The 18,298-nt window shown below is 57.0% G+C and overlaps 1 protein-coding gene across 3 annotated transcripts in view; it reads right to left on the reverse strand.

Annotated features, from left to right (window-relative positions):
* Positions 1 to 572: 572 nt before the first annotated feature.
* Positions 573 to 18,298, reverse strand: part of TFEB (transcription factor EB) — a 48,067-nt gene continuing 30,341 nt past the window's right edge. For all 3 annotated transcript variants that reach the window (XM_043907431.1, XM_043907432.1, XM_043907430.1), the window contains exons 2-9: positions 7,343 to 7,556; positions 7,001 to 7,255; positions 6,424 to 6,501; positions 4,474 to 4,594; positions 4,325 to 4,381; positions 3,552 to 3,627; positions 2,647 to 2,794; positions 573 to 1,657 (exon numbers count right to left, since the gene is read on the reverse strand). In XM_043907431.1, the coding sequence (XP_043763366.1) occupies positions 1,169 to 1,657; positions 2,647 to 2,794; positions 3,552 to 3,627; positions 4,325 to 4,381; positions 4,474 to 4,594; positions 6,424 to 6,501; positions 7,001 to 7,255; positions 7,343 to 7,540 (1,422 nt within the window). In that variant the 5' untranslated portion in view covers positions 7,541 to 7,556 and the 3' untranslated portion in view covers positions 573 to 1,168. The remainder of the gene's footprint in view (positions 1,658 to 2,646; positions 2,795 to 3,551; positions 3,628 to 4,324; positions 4,382 to 4,473; positions 4,595 to 6,423; positions 6,502 to 7,000; positions 7,256 to 7,342; positions 7,557 to 18,298) is intronic.

An 18,298-nucleotide genomic window follows, 5' to 3' on the forward strand; every position in this document is an offset into this window, starting at 1 on the left:
CGCCCTGGTTCCACCCGGCCTCCTGTGGTCCCACCTCCTCCCAAACTGTAGTTCACACGGGTCCCTCTTTCCCTTAACCCACAGGGCAGAGCCCCTTATAACCTAGGGAGCTTGTCCTGGGCCTTGCCCCCACAGAGCAGGCAGCCCACCTATGGAGAGGAGAGAACTGGGGGTGGGGACAGGAGAAACATGCCCACCGTCCTCGGCCCACAGTGCCCAGGAGCAGTAGACTTGGTTTCCAAGCAACGGGGTCTCCCAGTCACCGGCTAGGCCAACTCAGGCCTCAGCTGCAGGTGTGAGACCGGCGGGGCGGCAGCGCCACCTTGTGGCCGCGGGGAGGGACACAGCCCCCAGCAGCACCCAAGACCCCTAAGTGAGGTTCCATCTCTAGCTTCCGAGGGGGCCCTGCTAGGGAGATGGGGGGTTCCAGGCGATGGACTCAGTCCCTTCTGTCTGTATCTCCCATCGCGGATCCCCTTCAGGGGCATTGGAACTGTGAGCCCATTGGGTTGATTCCTCCCCGGTGTCTGCTGGCCCCCAGACCCCCCCCTCAAAGAGACAGGACAAGCCAGTACAAAGCACAGTGTTTACTAAAGGCACAAAGTGGGGAGCCTCGAGGGGAGCTGCTCATCCAGCAGTGACCCCACATTCTAGCTTGAACCCAGCGCCCCCTCTTCTGGCCACCCCCGCCCTCACACCACCAGGAGGAGAGCTGTTAGCACCAAAGGGGGGTGGGGGAGTGCCAGAAAGGCAGGCCTGGGCACCCCTGGACCAGTCCGTGCCTCCGAGAAGGAACTTCTGGACCCCTGGCTCCAACGAGTCCTCCTTCACTGGTGGGGGGACCAGGCGCGAAGGTAAGATGTCTTCTTACCCCCAGCACACCCTGTCCCCCTCTGCGGCACCCCCTCACCTTGCCCTCGCGATTTCATCTCTGGGAGGGGCCGGGCTGCAGGCCTATTCCTGCCCGGCCAGGTGAAGAGGGCTGCCCCCGGGCGGGGGGCTTCCAATCCACGGGCTGCCAAGCGGGCTCTATGTCCACACGGGGTGGGGGGGCCAACAGGAGGAGTGAGGCCGGGCAGGGGCTCCTTCACACACAAGTGCCGCCTGAAGGGTGGGGGGGCGGTGGTCCTGGCCCTCCCAGCCCCCAGGCCCGCCCCTGTCGCCCAGGTCACAGCACGTCGCCCTCCTCCATGCTGAAGCTGCTCCTGCGGCTGCTGGCCTTGGAGGCCTCAGGGGACATGGTGGAGAAGAGGGGGTCGGAGGCCAGTGGGAGCAGGGAGTCGTCTAGGAGCATGAGGTCCAGATCTTTCTTGGACAGATCGGGGAATGGGGAGGCATGCTCTGGCCCCAGAGGTTCGGGGTAGCCCGGGGGCCCTTCGTTGCCCCCGCCCCCAAAGCTCAGGTTGTGGCTGAAGTCCAGGTGATGGAATGGGGACGGTGGCTGGGGCGGCTGGGCTGGAGGGGGCAGCGGGGCCTGGGGGGGCAGGGCCGGCAGTGGCTCGGGGTCGGGGACCTCGGCCCCCAATAGCAGGGCCTCCCCCGGGCCCTCCTCACTGGGCAGCTCCTGCTTCACCACCTGCTGGGCCAGCTCGGCCATGTTCATGCCGGAGGGCGAGGTGGTGGGCAGGCCGTGCACCCGAGCCTGCATCTCCAGCTCCTGCGGGCAGGACAGACAGAGGCTGGAGGCGCCCACCCCTGGGAACTTGCTGCCGCCCACCCCAGCCCCCGCTGCTGCCCTTGACCCTCCCTTTGTGACACCCAAGACCACAAAATATCTCAGCTGGGAGCAAGTATAGGGCAGCTCTAGAGTCTTCACCAGCGTGTTTTCCAGCTACAAGTCGCAACTCATTAGTGGGTTGGGAAACCACTACAGTTGAGTCTTGACCAGCTCTCTATTTTTTTTTTTTAATTGAAATAGACTTGCCTAGACTAGACTAGACTAGAAATTATCAGAATGCATTGCATCTATTAAGGATGAGGGTTCTTTCATGAAACTTTGATTTTTTTTTCACTTTGAGCTGACTATGTGTGCTGGATTGCAATGTGAATTGTATTATCTACCATAAGAAATAGAAAATCTTTGAAGCTGCAGTCCAATCGCCCTTCATATAGGTGACCAGTGTCAGGCCCAAAGAAGACAAAAGGCCTTCAACAACAGAGCCAGGACTAGGTGGCTCTAGGTGGTAGCATAGACTTTCCCAAGCCTTTGTTCTTTCTCTTGCTCACTGTGGGTACTCCCTGCCAAGTAATTCCAGCTCTCTGCCTCCCACAGAGGTACATTTACCCTTTCCTGCCCCCCTTGTGGGGGCAAGCACATGCATCAATGCAAGCACATGCATTGATCAAGGAAATGTGAGCAGAAGGGACCCTAAGAGTGACACGGGACAGCTCTAGATGTGCCTGTCCACCAGCCTGAATCCTAAAATGAGAGTCTCGCAGAGCAGACCCTCCAGCTGACATCTGCTGCTTAAAGTTGCTGGGGATTGTTACCCAACAGTAACATCCTGACTGATACGTCCTCCCTCCCCATGGGGATCATCCCTCCATCTCCAACTGCAGAAGTGTAAGCACTGCCCCTGGGGTCAGGACTCAGGCCAGAGGTCAGGAGTCAGAGCTACCCAAGAGGACCAGGTGCAAGGCCCAGACCTGGATACGGAGCCAGAGCTGCTTGTTGGTCATCTCCAGGCGCCGAGAATGGTTCTCCAGCTCCCGGGACTTCTGCAAGTCCTTCTGCATCCTCCGGATGTAGTCAACAGAGGCCTTGAGGATGGTGCCCTTATTCCAGCGCACGTCCCTGCAGGCCAGGCAGAATCAGAGGCTCATGCTCAGAGGAGGGGGCAAGGATTTGCCAGGAGCTTTGTGAGTGGATGTAAAACCCTGCTGTGGTTTCAGAGTTGATGTTGCCTGTCCCAACTTTGCCCCATACCCCAGACCTGACCAACCCCTATTTATGGAGGAGGCCAATCTCCATCTGCAAATGGGCCCTCCCAAGTGACTGTGGGGCCACCACCCACCTCGTTAATCCCAAGTGAAAGGGTTAGTGTGTGACCCCGTGGACTGGAGCCCGCCAGGCATCTCTGTCCATGGGATTTCCCAGGGAAGAACACTGTTCCCTTCTCCAGGTGATCTTCCTGACCCAGGGAGGGAACCCATTCTCCTGCATTGCAATCCCAGGAACCAGTCAATTCAGAGCAGCCTCCTTCCCCAGGCCTCCCATTTCTGCCACCAAAACCCACACCTGTTCTCAGCCCTCATGACTCCTGCCCCCAGACCACCTCTGCACCAGTCTGGTGGCCTCAGCAAACTTTCCTAGCGTGACTCCTCCTCCAGGAAGCCCCCCTGACCCCACCCTCACTTCTGGGACCTGGACTCCTCCTTCCTGTCTTGAGCCTTTCTTAGTTGGGAGATGGAAGGTTCTTCTTTTCCCAAACATGATAAGATCTTTAAGAAGCAAAGGGGGATTTTCTTCCCATCCCTCCCCCCTGGCAACCAGCAGATAATACCTGTGAGCTGCTGCCCTCCCCTCCCCTTCCTCTAGGAAATCCACTCACAAGTCATTGGCCTTGGGGATCAGCATGCCCAGCTCCTTGATGCGGTCATTGATGTTGAACCTCCGTCGCCTCTCAACTAGAAGTAACAAATTTCAGGGGAAACAATTAGGGAGATGAGGACCCCACCTGGGGAGAAGGGTCCAGCCCAAGGAGGGATGCCTTAGTCCTTCTGGGAAGGAACGGGTGACCACTACATGGGCGAAGAGCCAACTCATTGCAAAGACCCTGGGAAAGACTGAGGGCAGGAGGAGAAGGGGACGACAGAGGACAAGATGGTTGGATGGCATCTCTGACTCAATGGACATGAGTTTGAGCAAGCTCTGGGTGATGGTGAAGGACAGGGAAGCCTGGCGTGCTGCAGGCCATGGGGTCTCAAAGAGTCGGACATGACTGAGCAACTGAATCACCATCCCCACAGCCAAATAGGGTGGCTGTGGGGGTGGGGGGTTGGGGGCAGGCCAGACATGATTAAGGGGGGACAAAGCTGCCTGGAGAGGCCTCTCTCCACTGCTCAGAATGCTCCACGCCCTAAAGAAAACAGTCTGATAAACTCATTCCCTCTGAAGTTCTGGGAATTTCATGAATATCTCTTCCCTGGAGCGCCTCTCTCCCCTACCTCCTAGCAAGGACTGGTGGGAAGAGGCTGAATCCAGTCACGCCAATGCCAGGATTTTAAGGCCTCATGTAAGGAATCCTTCCTAGAAGCTGCAGATCAGAGGGTAGCTTTGGAGCCAGCCCAGGTGAGAGGAGGAAGAGGGGCAGGGGAGACTCACTGAGGTTGTGATTGTCTTTCTTCTGCCGCTCCTTGGCCAGGGCTCGGCTCTCAGCATCTGGAGAACAGGAGAGGAGAGCTGGGAGGTGAGGCGCTGGGGAGACCCAGCCGGGATGGGGGGCATGCCGCCAGGAGGCAGCGGGGCGGTACCTGTGAGTTCACGCTTCTGCGTCAGGTCGGCTGGGCAGGAGCTGCTGGTGACGCCCATCAGGGAGGCGGTGACCTGGGGGTCCCCACTGTACACATTCAGGTGACTGCTGGACAGGGGCAGCTGCAGGAAGAGGCGAGGAAGAAGACTCGGTGAGTGGCCCCCGTTCTGTGGGGGGGTGTCCCCAGGGCCCATCGCCCCAGCAATAGTGATTTCCCAGGACAGCGGCCGCGCTGGGGTCAGAGCCCGGGCAGAGTCCAGAGCTGAAGAAGAGGCAGCCCCTGCCCTCAGCGAGCAGCCAGCCAGTGCTGCTGGAATCGGCGGGAGGGGAGATATGGCCTGTGGAAGCCCGGGGGAGGGGCACCTAATCTGGAGTTTCTGGAAGGTTTCCAGAGGGCGTGGTGAGGAAGGGCACTGCAGGCTGAGGGTGGCTGAGCAGAGAAGCTGGCCAGGAGGAGCTGCCGGAGTGCAGAGCGTGAGGTGGGCGATGCTGGGGGACCTGGGAGGGCAGCTTCCACTTGCAGAGACCCTGGCGCTTGGCGACAGGCAGCCATTGAGGGGTTAAACGGGGGCCCCACAGGAACAGATCTGAGCTCTGGAAAGATCTCCCACCACATGTGCACAAAAAGCAAGATCACAGGCCGAGAACCCTGCAGGGTACAGGGGGAACCACTGACAGAGCCAGACGCTGTGCCCTGCCCTCTCTCCTCCCAGCCCTCCACGGCCCTGCTGGCAGCAGCAGGCTTCCCATCCCGCTGAGCCACTGGGCACTGGTCCCAGGGCGGCGGTCGTGGAGGACTGACTCCCTGACTTCCCACAGTGTCGAGAGCCGGGGCCCCGAGGGCGGGAGTGAGCAGCTAAGGTTCATGGAACTCCAAAAAAAGGGGAGAGATGCCCCAGTTTCACCTGCTCAGTGTAAATACCTGCCCCCCATTGCACAGAACTCGCCCCCAGTGTCTGGCCCTATCTAATTTGCCCACCATCCTGTGGGTAGAAGGCACCATCCCCAGGGGTTCAGAACAGTTAAGGGACTTCCCAGGTCACAGCCAAAGACAGGCGTCTAGATTCTAAGCCTGGCCCCTTCCCACCCACCCCGGGACCTGTGGGGGAAACCTGGACCGTGAATGCGGCTAAGAGGCTGCTGGAGGCAGGGGACCAAGCAGGCCGGATAGCACTTCCCCCTCAGAGGGAGGGGCGCAGGCCTGTGCTCAGCCGGCCCCAGGCTTTGGGAACCCATGGATTGTGGCCCACCAGGCTCCTCTGTCCATGGGATTCTCCAGGCAAGAATACTGGAGTGGGTAGCCATTCCCTTCTCCAGGGCGTTTTCACAACCCAGGGATGGAACCCAGGTCTTCTGCATCTCAGGCATATTCTTTACCGTCTGAGCCGCCAGCGAAGCCCTTGGTAGAGGAGTGAAAGTCACTCAGTTGTGTCTGATTCTTTGCAATCCCATGGGCTATACAGTCCATGGAATTCTCCAGGCCAGAATACTGGAGTGGGTAGCTAGCTTTTCCCTTCTCCAGGGGATCTCCCCAGCCCAGGAATCGAACGCAGGTCTCCTGCGTTGCAGGCGGATTCTTTACCAGGTAGAGGAGAGGAGCCCCATATCCCAAAGGAACTTATCTGCTCCAGGCCTTCCTAGAGCCACACTGCTCCCCTCAGCACCAGTGCCTGCCCCCCTGCCCCCATCCTAACTCGGGCAGCCTTCCCCAGACACCCCTCCCCACTGAAGCCCCACCACGCACACAGGCTAAGGGACATGTCTCTGGATGCACAATTCTGCCGAGTCTGGCCCTCGTCACATGGTTGGGTGGAGGTGACTCTCATCTCTGCAGCGAGACACCATCTCCGCCCAGGTGAGGACCCTGTCTCTAGTTCTCCCCTGGGTCACGGCTCTTGGGGGGCCTCTGCCCCTCCCCCTAACACACCGGCCCCGCCCCGGCCAGCAGTACCGTGTTGGGCATCTGAGTTTCAGGATTGATGAAGCCCAGGACATCGTCCAGACACATAATGTTGTCAATGACATCAAACTGAAACAGGAAGAAAAAAAAAGTCTCTTTGTGGGAGAAGGCACTTGGAGAAAGGCAGAGGGGAAGGGGTACTGGACAGCCACTGACCTGAGGGACCCTGGAGCCCACACCCCACCCGCTCATCTGGGGATAAGGGAACAGGCCCAGAGAGACGATGAGCTGTCCGGGTTCCCCAGGCCCCAAGGCCCAGGTTAGGGCTCTTCCTAGGGAGCCAAGTTGCCCAGGGAGATTGCTTTATACCTTCTGTCAGGACATGGCTTTGCAGGTGTGCTGGGCATTCCGGTATGAGTCTCTTGTTTCTTCCTAGCAGAGCTTTCCGAACTAGGGATGATGTTTCTCCTGGGAGACTGGGGCTCCCTGAGGGCAGGGCTGTGTCTCCCCTCAGACCGGGGCTCCCTGAGGGCAGTGCCTTGCCTCTGCCGTTAGACTGGGAGCCTCAGGAGCACAGCACGGGGCCCCAGCTCCGCGGGTGGCAGGCACGGGCCAGCTCCTCACTCACCTCCCGCTCGGGGTTGGAGCCGATGTGCAGCATGGCCATGGGGCTGTTGGGAGCACTGTTGCCGGCTGAGGACGACAACACGTGTGCGGACCGCACGCCTGGGGAGGCGGCTGGCAGGGGCTTTGGGGAGCCCTGGGCGGGGCTGATGTGGGCGGCAAACTTGTTCCCGTAGGTCTCAGACAAGTACTCCCGCACCTTCTGGTCCCGGGACTGCTGCAGGTGGTAGGAGGTGGGGTTCTCCAGGTAGGACTGCACCTGGGAGAGGCGGGAGGAGGCGAAAGGCTGGAGCTCCGAGGGACTGGGGCAGGGGGTGGAGGGGACGGGCCGAGCCCCAGGCCTCACCTTCAGCACCTCCCCGGGCACTGGCGGCGGAGACTGGAAGTGGACGGGGGTGTTGATGGCCGGGGTGGGCGGCGCCCCCAGCTGCTGCTGCTGCTGCATGTAATGCACGACGGCCTGCTGCTGCATGCGCTCCCGCTGCTCCTCCTGCTGCGCCTGCTCCCTCATGAGCTGCATGCGGAGCCCGATCCGCGACGCCATGGCGGCTGCCGGCTCCCTGCGGACGGGGGCGGGCCGGGCAGTGAGGCGGCGGGCCTGCGGCTGGCGCGGGGTCTCGGGACTTCCCTGGAAGTCCGGGGCTGAGGACTCCGAGCTTCCGCTGCAGGGGGCCTGGGTTCAGTCCCTGGTCTGGGAACTGTGTTCAGTCGTCTCAGTCGTGTCCGACTCCATGCGACCCCCCATGGGCTGTAGCCCACCAGGCTCCTCTGTCCATGGGGATTCTCCAGGCAAGCATACTGGAGTGGGTTGCCATGCCCTCCTCCAGGGGATCTTTCCGACCCAGGGATGGAACCCATGTCTCTAACATCTCCTGTGACTTCCCTGGTAGTCCGGTGCTTAGGACTACACGCTTCCACTGCAGGGGTCCCGGGTTCAATCCCTGGTCTGGGAACTATGATCCCGCAAACCGCACGTGTGGCCAAACACAAACACAAAACAACAACAAAAACAAGCCAAACAGACTGCAGGGGCTCTTGGGGAAGAGACCAGGACAAAGGTGACCGCATTTCACAGGAGCAGGAAGGGGGCGCGAGAGATTTGCTCAAGGTCACTGAGCAAGTGGATGGCAAAGCCGAGACTTAAATCCAAGTCTGCTGGTTTCTTGGGCCAGAGATTCGTCCATGCTCCCCTCATTTGTTCTAGTAGGTCAGCCCCCCAAACTTGGAGTCAGTCTTGACCCCTTTCTCTCTCTCATGCCACCTGGTAAGCCTGCCAGATATGACCTCAGATACATCCTCCTCTGCTCCCGCCTCGCTGCCCCCAGGGCGGACCCAGGCTCTGCCATGCCTTACCTGGCTTCCTGACGGCGCCTCCTAACCTCCTGCTGGCCCCACGACATTCTACTTGCAACTCGATAATTAGAGGGATCCTGTTACAACCTGAGTTAGAGACTGTCTCTGTTTCGGCTCAGAACTCTCCTTGGTTCCCATTTCTCTCCGTGTAAAAGCCAAAGTCCTTCCCATAAAAAGCCCTCTCTGATCTGTCCCCACCTGATGGTCTCTGGTGACCCCATCAACCTCCTACGCTCCTTCCTGTCCCACCTGTTCCAGCCACACCTAATGCCGCAAACACACCAGGCATGCTTCCTGCCTCAGGGCCTTTGCACCTGCGCTTCCCGCTGCCTGGGGTGCCCATCCCCCGGATGCCACCATGGCTCCTCCTTCACCCCCACCGCTCAAGCGTGTCACCTCCTACCCTACTTAACATTGCAAAACCAGCACCCCCACCCCCGACTCTATGCCCCTTCCCTGTTGTATGTTTCTCCATGGCACTTATCACCATCTTAAATATTACGCATTTTTGCTTAGTTATTTCAATTCATCCTCTATCTCTCTCTCAGCAGGAATGCAAACTCCCCCCAGGGCAGGCATTTTGTCTGTCTTGTTCAGTGCTGTGCCTCAGGCCTCTACAAATGTATACAGGGAATGTTTACTATTTATGAACCAGCACTGGCCATCCAGCACTGAGCCAGCTGTAGGCCCTGAGATCATGGCATCTACAGTCCAGCAAGTGAGAAAGGCAAGTCCCTGGGTCCCTGTAACCCTGCACAGAGAAGGGCGCTTCGGGGCACCTAGTCCTCCCTGGGCGCAGCGAGGGCACTTGGTAAACGGAGTAGGTAAGTGGTGGATCAGCACACGGCTGGCGGGTCAGCCGCAGTGTAGACCAGAGGCCAGAGCCGCACCCCAAGGTCCTCAGAATGAGACCCAGGCCTCAGGGGGTGACAAAGGAAAGCAGTACAGGCTGACATGTTCTGCCAAGTGCCAGACATCAGACTACATTGGCATTAGAGGAAGGTCCTGGTAAATACAGGCTTCCCAGGTGGCGCTAGTGGTAAAGAACCCACCTGCCAATGCAGGAGACATGGGTTCGATCCCTGTGTTGGGAAGATCCCCTGGAGAAGGAAATGGCACCCCACTCTGGTATTCTTGCCTGGAAAATTCTGTATGCAGCGGAGCCTGGCGGGCTGCAACCCATGGGGCTGCAAGGAGTCAGAGACAACGGAGCGACTGAGCACACACTGGGAAATATTCAGTGAAAATCACCAGATCAGGGAACTAATAATAATCTGCATCCTATCTGAGCATTCACTGTGTGCTGGGCAGGGTTCCAGACCCTTTCACCTCAAACAGCCCCCTCTGGTAGCTCTGGTTATTATTCTGCTCCTACAGATGAGGAGAGACAGTGGCACAGGGAGGCTAAGTATGCTGCAGCGGGGACGGAGCCGGGACCCAATGCCAGTCTGGCCCCCCAGCCCGTTGTGGGTGCGGGTGGGGGTTCTGCAGACTATCATGTCTCCGTGTAGAGCTGGGAAGCTGTTTGTCCCAGGTTGCACGTCTGGTTGATCCAGGGCCAGGAATGGGGCCCCAGCCACCTGACCCCAGGCCAGGGCTCCATCTCACCGCCCTGCAGCCTGCCCCGTAAAGTGGAGAGGCTCCGTCCACCTTGAGGGCTGAGTAGTCAGTGGCCATTACCTCATCTCCCTTCCTTGATTTTCTGCCCCCTTAGGCTAGGAATTCCTGAAGAGGCTGCCTCAGCCCCAGGGGTCTCTGGCCAGCTCCCAACAGGACAGTCGCCATGGAGAAAGGGGCAGACGCCCCCCTTCTCCGCCCTCCTCCGTCCCTTGGCAGGGACACAGCCGTCCTGTGGTTCCACAGAGGGGTGGCCTGTCTTTGGGCCGCCTCCCCAACTACAGCCTTGCAGACCTCATGGGCTCCGACCCCGGCCCACTCCCCTCACAGCTGCACCCCCTGCCTGCTCACACAAGCAGTGAGCAGGAACAATCTGACTTCAGTTGGCCCCAGCGGGCGGCGAGGCGATGCAGACACTGGGCCTGGCAGTGCCAGCCGGCCCTGGGGGGACTTGGGGAGAACGAGCCCCTTGTTTCTCTGACAAAGGGCTGGGTGAGAACCTGGGCTCGGGCCCCAGCTAAGCCTCTCACTGGCTGTGCCAGCCTCAGTTTGCTCATTTGTAAAATGGACGCAGGAAACCCTGCCCGCTCCCCTCCACCCCAACTCACGTGGGGTCTAAGAGAGCCTCAGGGAGAGGATGCTGAATTGCAAACCGCAAGGTGTCTGCACATCAGAGGGTGTCCAACGCCATAGCCTGTTCCCTGTCCTCGGACAGAGGGTGGCTCCCCCACCTCCACCCCCACTGCCAAAGCTGTCACCCCCCCACAGAGCTGCTGCCACTCTCTGAGTCCCAGCCCCATCCTCTGCTCACTCCACCTCCCCGCCTGGGTTGCTCTGGGTGTGGTGTGGCTCGGTGGGATGGGTGTTGAGCTTAGGGTGGGACTTGAGGGGTGAGGGAATCCAAGGGCAGATGGGGTGGTCCCGGAGAGGGCACAGATGGTAGTGGCTCTCATTGCCTCCAGGCTCCCCTCCCCAGCAAGCTCCAAAGCACACGTGCTCACTCAGCGCCTAAGGGCCACTCACAGCCTCCCTGGTGCCCAGTCTGGTCAGGAGGGGCTGAGAGGAGGGACACGGGAAGTCCAAAATGCCCCAGACCCTCCCCAACATCTGACCACAGACCTACCAGGCCTGGCAAGGCTCCACCGTGCGTAACCCAGTAACACCAGGAGCCTGCCGCTGAGCTGTGTCCAGGTTCTAGTTTAGGTGTGACCAAAATGGGCTTCTCCATCCAACGGAGGCAGCCAAAGTGCCTGCTCTGCCTGTACTGGCTGGGTGATGTCGGGAAAGCCACTCAACCTTGGTTTCTTCCTTGGGGAAAATGGAGCCAGTGATGGCAGCTGCCTCATGGGCTTGTTGTGAGGATTCTAGGAGACACGGCGAGTGTACAGAGCTCACCTCACAGCCCTGTGTGTGTCAGTCGCTCAGTCGTGTCTGACTCTTTGCAACCCCATGGACTGCAGCCCACCAGGCTCCTCCGTCCATGGGATTCTCCAGGCAAGAATCCCGTGGATTGCCATTTCCTTCTTCAGGCTAACAGCCCTTAGGCATTCGATAGTGGGTGGATCCTGGCTCCTCTCTGAAGCACGCCCTTCTCTGGTCAGGGGCCAGAGGTGGTTTCACACCAGCCTGTGTAGGGCCTCGCTTGTCAGTCATTTACACCTTAGTATGAACAGCTGGTCAGAACCTTTCCCAAGGAAAGATGTGGACAGAGGGAGGGGAAAGATGGGGAGAGATCAGTGAGGAGAGGCAAGTAGAAAGAGGGTCCCAAGACAGGAAGGTCTCGGGTATCAGGAAGAAGATCTCAGAGACACAGCATTGAGTGGACAAATCGAACTGCAGAATAAAATGTACAGCCAGAGCCCACTGAGGCAGGAAATAAATAAATGTATAGAAAAGACTGGAAGAATCAGGATGCTTCCTGAATGCCTACTAACGGTCAGGGCTATGCTAGGGGCTTTTCAAATATTAACTCATCTGTTCTTCACAACAACCCGAGTCAGTGACTACTAGTATTGCCCTCAATTTCCAGGGAGAAACTGAGGCGCAGAAAGGTGAAGTCACTGGTCCAAAGTCACATATCTGATAAGTAGCAAGATGGCGGTTTGAACCAGGCAGCCTGATTCACAGTCGCTACTCTTTATGCACTCATCTGGGCCCCCAACATCCAAAACTGTTCGCTGTGGTTACCTCCGGGGAAGAGCAGTGGGGTGGGGGTGGGGGGCAAACAGGGGTTCTTAGAGTTTTTCATCCCACTTTCGAAGCAGTTAACTTTTAGGATTATGAAGACGTGCTACTTGTACGATTCTTGTGTGTGTGTGTGTGTGTTCGCACCACGAGGCATGCAGGATCCCAAGTCCCTGACCAGGGGTCAAACTCACACCCTTAGCCATGGAAGCACAGATTTCTAACCACTGGACCACCAAGGAAGTCTCTGTTGTGATTCTTTAAAAACAAGGGGAAAGGGAGTAAGGCAGCGTCTAGGGGTTTGTGAGGAGCCCCACCGGCTTCCAATCATGTCCAAAGGTGGGATTCCCCAGGCCCACCTGGAATCTGGGCCAAGCCCTGCCTTGCTCAACGAGGTGGTCATTAGGCCAGGTGAGCACCCTGGGTGAGGACACTGAGTGGCCTCCGGAAGCACAGGCCAGGGTCAGAAGCCACATGCCAGCACCCAGGGCCCAACTCAGGTGCCCCTACAGCCCCCAACACCAGCCTTCGGAGGGGACGTGACCTTCATGAGGGGCCCCCCAAACAGCCCTGAGCTGAGGTACGTCCCTTCAATTGAGTGCGGGGCCTGAACGGCCTTGGGGACTCTTCCTCCTTCCAGGCGATCTTTTAAAAAATATGAGCAGGAAGCAGAAAACACATAGAGCCTCAAGAGCCAGCAACTCCATTCCTAAGTGTCTGCCCAGCAGAAAAGCATCCCAGTGGCCGCCAGAGGACACAGACTAGAATGTTCACAGCAGCGCTATAGATAGTGGCCAAAACTGGACGCCACTCAAATGTCCATCAACAGGAAGATGGATAAAGAGGTGATATCTCCATGCCCTGGAATGCAGCTTAGCGATGGGAGTGAACCAACTATTGCTAAACACAACTCAGATGACTCCCACAGACGTAACGGTGAACAAAAGAAGCCAAACAGGCACATACAGTGATTGATATACACACGGGTCAGAAACGGGTAAAACAAATCTTTTATGTTAGAATTCAGGATCCTGGTTACCCCTGGGGGGAGTGATGGGGAGGTGACACAGGACAGCTTGGGGTGGGGGCTGGGAGGACTAGGAATGTTCTGTAATTTGATGCGGGTATTGGTGACATGGGAGGATTGAGTTTATGAAAATGCATCCAGATGCTCACTCAACAATTTGTACACTTTTCTCTAAGTGTGTCATACTTTCACTAAAATTTTACAGAAGAATGAGGGCAGACCTTAAAGAATGTAAAAGAAGTGTTGAACAAATTACCCTTCCCCTCCCCCACCCAAGTGTGACTATGACTTTAAAATGCCTTTGGTACCAGGCAGCTTCAACACCACTGCCCAAGGGTAGCTTGGTATCAAAGCCTTTAAAAATATCAAAGCCTTTAAAAATATCCACTAGCTCGAAGAAGAAGTCTCAAATACAGAAAAGGCTTTTATGCATAAAGATGTCCATCACATTCTATAGAGAAAAATCAAAAATAATCTCAATGTCCAGCAATAGGATGGTTCAATTATGTTGCGTTCTGGAATTCTCTGGGGGTCCCACTCTGGGTTAGGACTCTGCACTTTCACTGCTAAGAACCCAGGTTCCCCGGTTCAATCCCTGGTTGGGGAACTAATATCCCACAAGACACAGGAGGATCAAAAAAAAAAAGGTTGTGATCCTCCTCGTGGAATGTTGTGTTTATAATAAGTAACACAGGGATATGTCAAGTGATAAAAAGTAGTATGCAAAGTTATATATAAAATCTGATCATCATTGTGTAAAATATGTGTAAAGAAACGTCTTGGGAGGAAATAAAATATTACTGACTTCTTTGGATGATGAAATCACAAACAATTTTTTCTTTCTTTCTACATTTTGGAATGTTGTTCTTTTTCTATAATGAACATGTATATCTTTCTAACGAGGAAAAATAAACTGATGCTTATGGACCACGTATGGACCTGCTTATGCACCAGGTATGCTTAAATGCATCTTATTTATTAATAATTATCACAATTACTTTATGATATGAGGACCAGTACTATCCTTCCCCCGCCCCCCTTTATAGATGAGGCAAGTTTGCCACTTGCCAAAGGTCGCAGAGCTAATGAGCGGCTAGGCTGGATGCTGGCAGTCTGACTCCACCACCCTAATCCTGGGGCTTAGAGTTTGGCCCCAGTCCCGCACTTGGGGCAAGGTGGTCACATTTTATTTTAGGGATTCCCACTGAAGAAGCCCCCCTCCAATCAAAGGGTTTCAGCAGCTGATCTCTTTCATCTAGCTCAGGGGCCAGAGGGTGCCTGGGACAAGGGAATGGTCTGGAATTCTCAAACACAAGCAGAAAAAATTCTGCCCTTCCTCAAAGGGTAGAGATAATTTCCTGTATTCCTAGGAAAAAACATTATGTCTGGCGGCTGAAACAACAAAGTGTGGACGCTCAGAGGCCAGGGTGCCTGGTTAAGCCATTTATTACGTTCTATGCCTCTGCGGTCGGAAGAAGTTTTCTTCTGATCCAGTCTGTTGCAAACCACCAGTCGTGTGGGAACTGCCCAGTTGTGGCGGAGGGGAAATCAAACCAATCACTAAAGGAAGGCCTCCTGAACAGGTGCTGCGGCTCCCGGAGGCAGGGGGACGGACCCCGCGACCTCCTGGGTAACCTTTCAGCCTTGGGAAGGGAAGACAGGGGAAGATTCCAGGACTGGGGGTTGTTTTATCTTCTCGGAGCCCCCTCTGGCAGAGGACTGGCAAAGGAAGGCCTGATGAACTAGGAAATGGAACAAGAGTGTCCACAGAACCCCCACGCCTTAGGACAAGGCCGTTCCTAATTATCAAGATGGTCACGGATCCCCAGGGGGCCTGGTGGGGGCAACAGGGTGCCCCCTGATGGGTGCACCCATTTGGGTGGCACCCAAAGAGAGCTAAGGGTAGGGAGGTGTCATAAGATCGGTCCCCAGGAGCCAGCATACCTGCCCATAAGATGATGTGGGAACTTGGCAGCAGGATGCCTGGGGATGAATTCCAGACATGGGCCTGACTCAGTGTCCAAGCCTAGCCTCAGTCTTTCCATCAGCCAAGTGGGACTTACCAGCTGGGGAACCTCTCCCACAGAGCTGCTGTGACCCAAGCTGGGATGCTGTGTGGAGGCCTCTGCAAGTGTGAAATCACGGGTGGCGGGGCGAGGGGATGTCACCACTGGGTCACTGTTCACCGTCGCTTCATCCATGCCCACCGGGGGCATCCCTGGGCCAGTCTCCTCTTTCTGTTCTTTAGTTTCTTTTGAGGAAAGGGTTCCCTCCATTTCTCCGTCAATTTACATGTTAGGGCCCCAGGTAGGGGGAGTCCTGCCTAGTGGCCACCCAGCTTCTATTTCTTCTTACAGACTGGCCAGAAGAAAGGCTTTGGCCAGCTTTTCCCAGGACCGGACACCCTCTTTGTTTCCTGTCCAGAAGCCTTGGGTTTTAAAAGATTTTCTTTCCAAAGAAAATGTCTACGTGTCTATGATACGTAATTCACTGCAGTACTCGGAGAGGCAGGTGGGGAGCAAGGAAGCCTACCTCTCTGGGTTCTAAAGAGATCAAGAGCTGGCAGAGTACCCGAGCACATCGTCTGTGCTGGAGACACTTGGTTGAGTGGGTTGTTATCATCTTAGCTGACCCAAGGTCTCTTGGGGGTCATGAAAAGCAACAGTGGGGCCTCTGGCTGCCTCCAACATTGAAAAGCAACTGGGAGTCGCACTTGCTCTGGTAGGTGTGACCCGCAGGACACTGCAGGGCTGGGGGCGGGGAGAGTACAGTCAGGGGCTTGTTTATTTTTGGGGGCGTGCCATTCCATGCGACATGCAGGATCTTAGTTCCCCACCCAGAGATCGAACCCGCACGCCCTGCACTGGAAGTGTGGAGTCTTAACCACTCGACCACCAGGGAAGTCCCAGGGGCTTGTTTTAGATAACCTGACCAACCTAGACAGCATATTAAAAAGCAGAGACATTACTTTGCCAGCAAAGGTCCGTCTAGTCAAGGCTATGGTTTTTCCAGTGGTCGTGTATGGATGTGAGAGTTGGACTATAAAGAAAGTTGGGCACCGAAGAATTGATGCTTTTGAACTGTGGTGTTAGAGAAAACTCTTGAGAGTCCCTTGGACTGCAAGGAGATCCAACCAGTCCATTCTAAAGGAGATCAGTCCTGGGTGTTCATTGGAAGGACTGATGTTGAAGCTGAAGCTCCAATACTTTGGCCACCTGATGTGAAGAGCTGACTCATTGGAAAAGACCCTGATGCTGGGAAAGATTGAAGGCAGGAGGAGAAGGGGACAGAAGATGAGATGGTTGGATGGTATCACTGACTCAATGGGCATGAGATTGAGTAAACTCCGGGAGTTGGTGATGGACAGGGAGGCCTGGTGTGCTGCAGTCCATGGGGTCGCAAAGAGTTGGACACGACTGAGTGACTGAACTGACTGACTGACTGACTGAACGCAGGCAGGAGGTGGAGAGGAGGGAGAGGAAGGAGAGTGGACGTGAAGGGCAGACACCAGAGCTCCCCGGCCACTGAGTGGCCTCCAGGCCCCACGGCTCAGGCCATCAGCCCCACATCCCGGCGGCTCACATCCCGCAGGAAAGGGTGGGAGCTGGCGCCTCCTGGCTGGCCCCGGGGCAGGGCAAGGGGGGCAGCTTCAAAGGCAATCCCAGACCAGAGAGGCGCCCATCTTGTCTCCGAGGGATCAGCTGGTCCCTGGTGGGAGGCCGGCCCCAGGAGCACTATCACTGTGCTTTGAAGGATGGGGGCCTCGGGTGGGCAGGGGGACACGTGGCTGAAAGAAGCAGGCAGAGGAGAAACCAGAACAGTCCCGGGAGGTGTCTGCTTTTGTGATATGCATAGACTCAGGCGGGCCACACACACAAACACTCTGCCGTCTGTCTCTCTCACACCCAGACACACACAGTGCAGAACCCCCCACCCTGCCGCTTGGCGGGGAGCCGCCCCTCTCCTGGGTTGGAGCAGGTGAGGGGGCTGAAACCCCCGTCTTCCCCTTCTCCCCTGCAGCCCGTGCCGGCCACCCCATCCCCTTGAACAGCCTGCCTGTGGCCACACAGTCTTGTTCCCCAGTTGTTCCTGGTCACCGCCAGTCTCCCCAGCTACAAGGAAGCTCCCAGAGAAATCAGCTTTCTTCCTCAGAACCTCCGCCCCATCCCAGCCGGCAGACTTCCCAGAAGGAGACTCGGGGCCCCGGGAGGCTGCTCGTCCAACCACCCATCACGTGCTCAGTTACCACCTGTTCACTCATTCAGCAAACAGCCCGAGTCCCCTCCGTGGACCAGGCAGAGTGCTGAGCACATGACCGAGATCAGATCTCACCCGTCCCCACAGACACTTCACAGGACAGAGCTTCTGCAGATGAGAGAACCAAGACTTGCAGAGGGGTTCCGGGCCCTGGGCAAGGTCACACTACAAGGACACAGTGAAGCGGGGAGGCCAGCCCAGGTCTCCGGCTGGTGTGTGGCCACCACCAGCTCCAGCATCAGAAGGAAACCCGGGGTGCAGAGGGAAGAACCGTAGAGATGGATTATTGTCCCCGTAAACTCCCAGCCCCACCTCACCCCTTGTTGTCCTCAGTGAATCCTACGGAGGGTCCCAGAGGCCTGCACACCCCTCAGCCCTCCCAGAGGCCCCAGGACACAGGCCAGGCCCGGCCCACCTGCAGGCTCTCTGCTGCTACACGGCCAAGACAGATCCAGGCCCAGGGCTCAGGAGACCAACCATACATTGGGATCTCACTGAGGCAGTTAACGTGCACCACACAAGGGCCTCAGGGGGAAATCATATCAAACAGGCTAGACAGACATGCGATTGCATGAACCGGAGTCCTGACATTGGATGGCAGGGGTGTGTGTGTGCATCCAGAGGGGTCGCTGGGAGGGAAGGACAGCCCACAGATGGTGCCCCAGACAGGAACGGGGCCTGAAGAGCAGAGGTTTCAAGGCTGGGTCTCCAAAGGCTTCAAGCCCTGTGTGACCGCCCCCCCGCCGCCGCCCACCCCAGCCCATCCGATCCCCTCCCCCTGCTAAGTTCTGTGGGTGGTAGGTCAGCCTGAAAGGTCATCAATGCCCCCACCAGGGAAGCTGAGGCCCAAGACTCCACCTAGTG

This window comes from Cervus elaphus, chromosome 7 (genome assembly GCF_910594005.1).
Source record: "Cervus elaphus chromosome 7, mCerEla1.1, whole genome shotgun sequence".
NCBI classification, from domain to species: Eukaryota; Metazoa; Chordata; class Mammalia; order Artiodactyla; family Cervidae; genus Cervus; species Cervus elaphus.